This window comes from Chrysochloris asiatica, unplaced genomic scaffold (assembly GCF_000296735.1).
Source record: "Chrysochloris asiatica unplaced genomic scaffold, ChrAsi1.0 scaffold00301, whole genome shotgun sequence".
In the NCBI taxonomy this organism is placed as follows: Eukaryota; Metazoa; Chordata; class Mammalia; order Afrosoricida; family Chrysochloridae; genus Chrysochloris; species Chrysochloris asiatica.
The window spans coordinates 1021477-1032186 of NW_006408819.1; the positions used below are offsets into that span (position 1 = coordinate 1021477).

The following is a 10710-nucleotide window of genomic DNA, read 5'->3' on the forward strand; positions in this document are numbered from 1 at the left end:
GGGAAACTAATATTCATAAGGCAGTCAAGGATTTTAGTATTATTTACCCTCTTCAAGCTCTACCTAGATCCCTGTATCCCAGAGGTCACACCTCTTTTTCCATAAGTCTCTGAGTGACTTTCATACTGTAGCAGGCTGGCCGTGGCCCCACCCCCTGACTTCCACTAAGACTGCATGCGGGACTAAGGCAGGGTCCCAATTAATTCCGAATTTGCCTCATTTCTTATTGTCAGATTTTTTTTCCGCCGGTAGGCCCCCAAACTATTTCCCCTTACTTTATATTAAATTTAAAACTCTGGGACTGTCCTGGCAAAGCTTTTTTTTTCTGGCCTTCCCATGCCTTTGCTGAATATACTTTGCTGAGTCCCTCCATTTATCCCACCCCCAAACCAGAAGTCTTCAATTGTTTTAATAACTTAAAAGAAACCCAACATATTTTAAATGTCTCCAAGATATTCTCAGTGCTGATGTACATTTCATTGAGAAACAGTAAAATAATATCTCAATTTTTAATGACCTCATTGTATGGATAATGTATTTAACCAATTATCTAGTATAAATTTCTGTGATTTGCTGCTATAAGTCATGCTGCAAAGATCCTTTTTTTTTGCCATATACCATCTTGTTCTAGTGTAGTGATCTCCCTAGGACAGAGACAGAATATTGAGATTGCTATTTCAGAGAGTAGGTGTCTTTCTAAAGGTTTTTAAAATGCATATTGACAAATTGCAATTCTGACAGGTTAAACAATTCACATTCTTGTTATCAGTGTGTGAGAGCTAAGCCAGTTTCCACTCACCCTCAGTGGTAGTACAAGGTATTGTCTTCCTAATTTTGTTATTTTTTTTATCACAATAATGCATGGATAGCATCTTGGGAGCAATAAAGATCCATTTTTAAGCATGTAATATGCACCAGATACTGCCCTGAGGACATATATTATCTCATTTAACCCGGCAACCACACAATGAGGTCATCATTATTATGCACCCAGGTTTCCAGATGAGGACACTGAGGGTCAGGTAGACTAAAATTTCCCAGGTTCATACAGTTGGTAAGCCATGGAGCAAAGTTTTGAAAATAGAGAACAACCTGGGTCAAGAGTCCACACAATCACAACACCCACCTTGCAGTAAGAAGTGCACCATGTTACCCACTATGCTACTGAGACTTCTCATGGAGGAGGAAAAAAACAACAATGGGTAGTTCAAAGACAGATGTGGGAGGGAACCTTTAAAAGGCACGACATTTTATACTTCTGGTTTAGGAATCATATGGATGTTTTTGTTGTCCTTAAATATATGTATATTGTTTTCATTGTGACTATGAATTATAAACTTTCACTTCTGCATCCTGAATGTATTCTTCCATGTATACAACCCAACATATTACTGGAAACTCGGCTAAAGAAAGGACTATGGATGTTCCATTTGGTGTGACTGACTCTCTCTTTGAGTGCTTCCATTTCTCAGCATGAAGTGGCTCCAAGCAGAGGGCTTCAACTTTTCACTCTAGACTTAAACAAGCTATAAGTAAATTAATCATACTGCTTAAAATTGATGACTAGTTGTTAACACCATTCCTTATTTTCACCACTAACTTTATTTTTTCTCATTTGACAAATTATTTTATTACTTTCCAGCCAGTGAGTTTGTATGCATGATCTTATTTTCCTCTTTTTCTTAGAATTCTGATCCCTTGAGAGAATAATAGTTGTGTTGTTGTTGTTTGGCATTGTATATATTTTCTCTTTGGATATGTGGCTAAGGTAGGTAAAGACAAAACATAAAATAAGAGTAAAAGAGACACATAGAGTAGATAAGGAGAAGAGCTGGACATAAAAAGAATACTGGAGGCACAGATAAAAAGATTTGGAACAAATACCAAAAAAATGATTTACTATATCCACTTAGTATAGGTTGTTAATTTGTCAGGCTATTCAAAATATGCCCTTATGTGTTTCACAACTTTAGAAACTAAATTGCAAATTCATCTTACTTTGTTGTTGTTAAGTGTCGTCGAGTCAATTCCCACCCATAGCGACCCTGTAGAGGGTTTCCAAGGAGCAGCTGGTGAGCTTGAACCACGAACCTTGCAGTTCAAACGACTTTACTGTCTGACGCATTAGCCCACAGTGCCACACCAGGACTCTTACATAGTATCCTCAAATATTTCACACTTAACACAGATGGGGCTTAAAAAGCTGAAGCCAATACAGGGGAAATTTCCCCAAGCCACTTAAAGGGTCATATTTCATCATAAGAGACACAAAAAAGGGAGAACACAATGATCCGCTTTAGGAAAATACCCAAGCCATGGTATTTTCAATAACCTCATATGGATGCAAAAGCTGGACAGTGAATAAGGAGGATCGTAGAAGAATTGATGCCTTTGAGTTGTGGTGTTGGAGGAGAATACTGAAAGTGCCATGGACTGCCAAAAGAACCAATAGATCTGTTTTGGAAGAAATGCAACAGAGTGCTCCTTAGAGGCCAAGATGGCTAGGCTTCGTCTCTCATACTTTGGACACATTGTCAGGAGAGAACAGTCGCTGGAGAAGGATGTCATGCTGGGTAAGGTGGAGGGTCAGAGAAAAAGAGGAAGACCCCCAGCCAGGTGGCATCATTGATGACGTCAAGTGTGGCGGCAGTAGTGAGGTTGGCCCAGGCTCGGGCATTGTTTAGTTCTGCTGTGCATGGGGTCGCTATGAGTCGGTTCCAACTCGATGGAACCTGACAACAAATATTAATTGGTGGTGGCTGTGTGATGTGTAGTTGATTCCGACTCATAGCGACCCTGTACAGGGTTTCCGAGGCTGTAAATCTTTATGGGAGCAGAACGCCTTATCTTTCTCCTACGGAACAGCTGGTAGTTTCGAGCTGCTGACCTTGCGGTTCGCAGTCTGATTCGATTTGTAACCACTACGCTACCAGAGCTCCTAATGTAAATATTAATTAGCTAGGCTGTTTTACATTTCTGATACATAGATAATAACTAATTTGTAAATACATATGCATTATATGTTTTATCTTGTAGCACTGAATATTTAACACATATTCCAGATGGTACTTAATCAGCTTAAGTAACTGGGAGACGGGCTAGAAATAGGAGGGGAAGTTGGGAAAATCTTCCAATTTTATCAAAGCTTCAGTTCTCCGGCAGAGAAAAGGATGTAAAGAAACAAAATATCAGGGTTGTATTTAAGAAAACATATTCAGTTCATTGACACAATGAATTAATTTGCTAAGCTTCCTAAAAGCCCACAAGTAATTTTATATCCATAGAAACCATCTAGGTTGTAAGTATCTATGAATATGCAAAATTGGCTTTCCATTGTCCCTTTGACTATTTCACACTAGACTGGGGCAGTCTTTCAGAACAGAAAAAAATTTCCCAATGTACTTAAAGGTTACAGTTCTCACTAAGGAGAATTCCCATTGCTTCTTTGAAAAAGAGAATGCATAGAAAAAGAAAGGAAGGAAAGAAAAGAAGAGAACAGAATAAAACATATTATTTATTTTTAAAAAATGGTTAATTTGCTAAGCTTTTGAAAATCCACTTGCTTTCATCTCAGACCCACAGAATATAGCTAATTTATGAATACATATTTATCATGTTTTATATAGTGAATATTTCACATGATCATAGGTAGCATTAATATAGTGGGTTTCAGGAGTGTAAGATAGATGAGAAAGGGAGTAAATTGTTCAAACTAATTAAAGTCCAACTCTCATTAAAAATAAATCTTCAGTTCCTTTTGAGTGGGAAGAGAGAGTGAGGACAAGGAAAAAGGGCAAAAGAAATAGGCCTGGATACACAAAGAAGAGAGAGATAGAGAAGGAACACAGGAAGAAAGAGATTGGAAAAGGAGCAGAGATAAAGAAAAGATCAAAGCTCCAAAGTTGTAATGAGGAAAATATGCCATACTTTTGTGTGATATCCTTTGCTAAAGTAAAAATAAGTCTACTTAGATTTTTCATGATCATGTTAAGAAGCTGGGATGTGAATGCACACACAGTATGGATTGTATATTGAGTTTGGATGACCAGATAATATTTCCTGGGCTAAGATACAAGGGAGTGGGAAGGGTAAGAAAGAGGGAAATCGCTTTATTTGTGAGCCCTGCCAAAACCAAATGTGGGTGGAGTGGGAGAGATGAAGAGTAAGAATCTCTGACAAGAGAGATAATAGACCAGTCCAATTATATGGGGCTTTGTGGACTATTTGGGGGATTTGGGGTTGTACTCTTTGAGAGATGGGAAACCAGTGTAGGGTCTTGAGCAGAGGAGACACAGGATCTGACATGTTTTAGTAGTATCTCTGGCTGCTGTACTAAGAATGCATTGAAGAGTGGCAAAGACAGAAGAAAGAAGGTCTGTTAGAAATCATTAAGAGTACTCTAGGTAAGAGGTAATAGTGGCTGATCAAATTGTAGATATATGTTGCAGAAAGAACTAGCAGAGTTTGCTCGTGTGTGTGTGTGTGTGTGTGTATGTGTGTGTGTGTGTAAGAGAGAGAGAGAGAGAGAGCAATAACAATGCTAAGGTATTGGAAGATTTGGGCCTAGCCTCACTTGAGTGCTACCATTTTACTGAATGAGCAAGTCTATAGAAATAACTATTTGTAGGGTGATAAGAAAAGGAGCTCTGGTAGCGTAGTGGTTACAAATTGGGCTGTGAACCTCAAGATCAGCAGTTCGAAATTACCAGCTGTTTCGCTGGAGAAAGATGAAGCATTCTGCTCCCGTAAAAGATTTACAGCCTCAGAAACCCTGTACAGGGTCTCTATGAGTTGGAACCAACTCCACGGCACATAACAAAAACAGCAACAACACCAAGACAGGCAGAGCAAAAACTCAGATGTTACATCAAGATGTCTATTAAATCTCTAAGTGGTGATACCTAGTTGTTGTTGTTGTTATGTGCCGTCGAGTTGGTTCCGACCCATAGGTAGATGAATATATGAGTCTAGAGTTGAGTAGAGAACCCAGGCAGATGAAATACATTTGGTAGTCATCAGAGTTTAAGATATTATTTAAAGACACAGGCTGGGCAAGAATACCAAGAAATTGAGTAGGACATAAATGAGAAGAGATACAAGAATTAAACTCAACGGCCCTCCAATGTTTATAAATGAAATGAAACCAGGAAGGAGTAGTCAGTGAGGTAGGAGGAAAGCTAACAGAGAACACTGTCCTAGAAGCCCAGTGAAGAGTGATTACAGAGGGAGGGAGCACACAGCTGCATGATACACTGCTGATGCTAACACATTCCATAAGATGGACCACCATTGGATGGAGCAACGCTGGATAAGAATTAATACCTACCTCATAGGACCATTGAGAGGATCTATGTTAATACTCCAAGAAGACTTTTAAGATTGTCTAGCAAATTGTAAAAGTGCGATAAGTGTTTTCTCTTATTTTGGGAGAAATGTGATGTACTTCAGTCCACATTCTGCTATGCAAACTTTTGGCTTAACCATATAAATTTAATGAAATAGCAGACCATGCCCACTTACTGCCATCAAGTCATTTCCAGAGACCCTGTATAGGTTTTCTGAGGCTGTAGATCTATATAGGAACAGATAGCCTCATCTGTCTCCCATTGAGCAGCTGCTGAATTTGAGCTGATGACCTTGCAGTTAACTGTTCAGTGTTTACTCTACAGCACCACCAGGCATAATAACCAATTACATGCTAAGGAGCTAACCTAATTAGGCTTGAATTCTAGCTACACTATTTACTAGCTTGAGATCTGGTGTGGTGTTGTAGAATAAACACTGGACTGGTAATCTTAAGGTCGGCAGTTCAGACCCACCAGATGGTCTTTGAAACCATACACAGGGTAGCTATAAATTGGAATCAACTCTATGGCACACAACAACAACACTTACTAGCTTGGTGACCTTGTACAAGTTACTCAGTCTCATTTTGCTTCAGTTGCTTGACCTATGAAGTGAAGATAGAAGTACTGACCTCATAAGGTTGTTGTGAAGCTTAGATATATTAAGAATAAAAAGTACTAAATGAACAAGTACTATAGAAGAGATTGTTATTTCTAACAATTTAGTGAGAACATTAATTTTGTTGAATGTATTTGTGTTAAAATTTTTCTGAACAAGCTGTGTGAGTACACTATTAGTATTCATTTTCACCAAAAAACACACTGCTTCATGATTGTTAAAGAAACTTTAGAATTTGGAGACACTTGTTTTGAATATAAAGTTGAGGAGTTTTTTTTAATGAAACTGGAGCCCAACTTGATCTAACAATAGTTCATTAGGCTACATTGCACTTAATTTTACTCTTTCTCTCCAGGAGAATATGTCGTCATGACAACCCACTTCCATCTCAAGCGAAAAATTGGTTACTTTGTGATCCAGACTTACCTGCCATGTATCATGACTGTCATTCTGTCACAGGTGTCTTTTTGGCTCAACAGAGAGTCTGTCCCTGCTCGCACAGTCTTTGGTGAGTATTGGATTATGGAGAATGGGGAAGGGACATTTACAAAGCCTGAGATCTGGTGTGGTGTTGTAGAATAAGCACTGAACTGGTAATCTTAAGGTCAGCAGCCAGGATAGAGGTGAGGGAAGCGGAAGAACCATTCTGGAGATAATGGGAGCATAAATCAGTCATCAATCCTGGACTCTAAGGTGAGTGGATTCTTAATGAGGAAGTGGAAACAAGAAGAGTGTTGGAGTAGAAATCTTACTTAAATACTTCCTGTCTCAGTCAGGTTTGCCCCAATACCTGGGGAGGGACTTGACCCTTCATTGAGAAAGAGGGGAGATTAGTAGGCAGAGCAGGAGAAGGTAAAAGGTGAGGAACTCAATTGGAAACCAAAAAGTGGATGCACCCATTTGGGGTACGAGCTTCTAAATTTGCTGCTACTCCTATAGTCTTTTTAGAAGTATGAATGATGTGATATTTAGCAGAGGCTAATGCTTTGGACTGCAAAGTAATTTGAACTGCAAGATTGGTGGTTCAAGCTCACCAGCTGCTCCTTGGAAACCCTATACAGGATCGCTATGGGTTGGAACCAACTCAACAGCACTTGACAACAATTACAATGCAAAGTTTGAAGAGTTTTTCAGTAGTCCTTACATCAGAAGATTTTTATTCAATATGAGTTTTCTGATGTCTAGAAAGAGACTTGACTATCATTAGCACTTTTCCTCCAGTTACTTAAAGCATGCAAACTATTTTCTTCCTGTTCATCTCACTGTATGATTTTTTTTTTTTTTTGGAGATAAGTATTAATGAACTCTTTTATAACACCAAACTAGGACATATACTTAGATGTACTGTGTTCCCACACAGAAGGCATTCCTACCAATACCCTAAAACTTCACTGTGTAGTAAAGTAGTCAATGCTGTTTCAGTAAGAAGCAGTATTCCAGATCAGACAGAGGAATAATCACTGATGGTAAAAGAGAAAAGATGATCTGTAAAGTAGAAGAAAGTGTCTCAAGAGGCAGGAAATACTCATCTGGGTTGGAGTTTACTGAGGTTAGTAAGATGCAGACAAAAACTGACTATTGAGTATGGTGATAGGCTTGGTTGACAATATTGAAAGGTTCTAGTGAAATGGAGGGAGCACAAACTATATTCAAATGGGTTAAAGATGTATGTGTTTGAAAATATAGCAAATGGTATGTGTGTGCTGTCGAGTAGATTCCGAATCATAGAGACTCTGTATAGGGTTTCTGAAGTGCAAATACTTACAAATGCAGAAAGTCTCATCTTTCTCCTGCAGAATGCATGGTGGACTCAACTGGTGTCTTTGTGGTTAGCAGCCCAACATGCAACCCACTACACCACAAAAGACACAGCAAATTTGTTAAGTGACATCGAGTTGGTTCTGACTCATAGTGACCCTTGATAGGATTTCCAAGGAGCAATTTGTGGGTTTGAACCACCAACCTTGTGGCTAGCACAAGGGTCCAGTGTTTATCTTACAGAACTTCATAGCAAACTAGGTATCCTAATTTTTTTTTCCTCAATAAAATTTTGGAAAAATTGGGTCAAACAGAAAACATTCTTTTAACATCTGATCTCATGATGATTTGAAATAAATATTCAGGGACTCAAATGGAATGAGAAAATGGATTTCAAGGTTACACAATGAAAGTATTAGCTTAAGTCAAGTCAAGAGTTTGAACTAGGACTATGGTAGGCTGAGTAATGGCCCCCTAAGATATTTAGCTCCTAAACTCCAGAACTTGTGAATGCTAGCTTATAATGCAAAAGAGACTTAACAGATGTGATTAAGACTCTTGATATTGGGAAATGATCCTAGATTATCCAGGTCCCTAAATACAATCACAAGTGTCCTTATAAAAATTGACTACAGAAAAAAAAGACAGTGTGACAGAAGTGGGAGAGATTTGAAGATGCTACATTGCTGGATTTAAAGATGGAATAAGGGGCCATGAGTCATGAAATGCTCGGCATACAGCTTTGGAACCAGGGAAAGGACCTTCCTGAAGGAACACAGCCTTGCTGACACTTCGGCTTTTAGTTTAGTGAAATTCATTTCAGACTTCTGGAATGAGCTTGTTATAGTTACACAACTATGAGAGAATAAATTTGTGCTGTTTTTAAGTCAATAAGTTGGTGAAAATTTGTTACATAAGCCACGAAACTCTAATCCAATGACCTTTCCAACAAACGCAATACCACTGCAGAGTTACACCTTCATTGCAAAGGAGCACTAGGAAAACATCGATGCAGGGAAACAAAAGGAACATGTTTATTTTGGACAAATCTGTGTGAGACATATAATTCTTTATAATTTTTTTTAATTCAAGCACGGGATCATGTGAGTTTACACTAACTACATGGTGTGAGAAACTCCAAGCTAAAATGTTAATGCAATAAATAATTGCCGATTTTTTAATGTAAGAACAAAGGGACAAGAGTAGCCAGTATACTCCTAAAAAAAAGAAGAAAAAAATGGAGGGATTTGTCCAACAAGATGTTCAAGAATTGTTAGGAATCTATGGTAATTAAGACAATGTGGTATTGGCAAAAGGATGGAAAGAATAAATGAATGGAGCACTATCGAGAACTTAAAAGTAGACCCATATATATGAAGATTTGATTTATGACAGAGCTGGAATTACAGATAATTAATTTCAGATTGATCATGGACATATATATATAAATTATAAAGCTCTTAAAGAAACTATAACACAATATAAGTATACTTTTTTGCAGGTAAAAATATCTTAGTGCACACACGCAAAAAATAGTAACAGTAAAGAAAAAGATTTACTAAATTAAACATCATCAAAATTTTAAAACCTCTACTCTTCAAAGGATAGCATTAAAATTAAAAGGCAAGCCATAGACTAAAAGAAATTATTCTTTATACTAGGGACCTTCAAAAAGTTCATGAGAAAATGCCATTAAATTTAAATGCCATTTTCCCACAAACTTTTAAGTTCATGGAAATATTCTTGGGGTCACCATGGTGTCCACAAAGATATGTTTCTACACCTTATTTATGTAAGTTGGGACTGGGATCTTAAAAGCTCATGAGCACCTATCTGAGGCACAACTATTGGTCTCTTCCTTTGTGGAGGAAAGAGAGCAATGAAAATTGAACAAGCTTGGAAACAATTAGTCCTGTAGAATGAATGAACACATGAACATCAGTACCCACAACATTGAGACCAGAAGAACTCTATAGTGGTTTATTTTATTTTATTTTTTTATTCCAATTTTCTTGAAGGACACAGGAAGACCATGGGGGCTTACTAGGAAGAGCTTTGAAGAAAATGGAACACTGCACTGATGGAAAAAAAGTCAAGAAAGCGGTGCTGCAGATTTTCCCCCCATCACAACAATGTACCTACTCATTCTTTGAGGGTAGCGAAGGCTGTCCTACAAGAATTTCATTTAGAAACTTAAACTCATCCACTTTACAGCTCTGATCTTACCCCTTTAGACATCTTTGGGTTTCAAAGCTTAAAGAACATTGAAAAGGAACACAATTTAAGTCCTTCAAGGATGCCAAAGCTGCTGTTTGGATATGGTATAAATCCTACTGCTCAGAATTCTTGAAAAGGTTAGAGAGATGGAAATACTGCCTTCAGAAGTATACAGACCTAGATGGATGATATGTCAAAAAGCAAAGTTTCACATTTTGATTTTTTTTGTTGTTTAATAAAGGTTTCTCTGATTTTTGTAGTGATATGTTTAGACTCACCATTGTGTGTGTGTCTGTGTGTAGAGAGAGAGAAAATATGGAGGGAGAGGATAGAGAGATGGAGGGAATGGAAAAAAGAACATAAATGAAAATTCTAGAACGGGGAAATGCAGATAAATATTCAGTGGTTTAGACACAGCTGAAGGGAAATTTGTGAACTGGAGACTAGAAGATAAGTCCAAAGAAAATATTTACAATGAGGCACAATGGTGGTAGTGGTTATGTGCGGTGGAGTTGGTTCTGACTCATAGCAGCCATGTATAAGGTTTCTGAGGCTGTAAATCTTTATGGGAGCAGAAAGCTTCATCTTTCTCCTACAGGACTGCTGGTAGTTTTGAACTGCTGACCTTAAGGTTAGAAGCACAACTCATAACCCTAGGCTACAAGAGTTCCTGAGGGATAGAAATGAGGCATTGTTGTTGTTGTTGTTAAGTGCCGTCGAGTCGGTTCCGACCCATAGCGACCCTGTACAGGGTTTCCGAGGGTGTAAATC

General features: G+C 38.1%; 1 protein-coding gene across 1 annotated transcript in view; it reads left to right on the forward strand.

Moving 5' to 3' along the window:
• The window catches only part of GABRA3 (gamma-aminobutyric acid (GABA) A receptor, alpha 3), a 306376-nt gene that overhangs the window by 263570 nt on the left and 32096 nt on the right, over positions 1 to 10710 (forward strand). The window contains exon 7 of the mRNA XM_006874786.1: positions 6320 to 6472. Coding sequence (XP_006874848.1) covers positions 6320 to 6472 — 153 coding nt within the window. The remainder of the gene's footprint in view (positions 1 to 6319; positions 6473 to 10710) is intronic.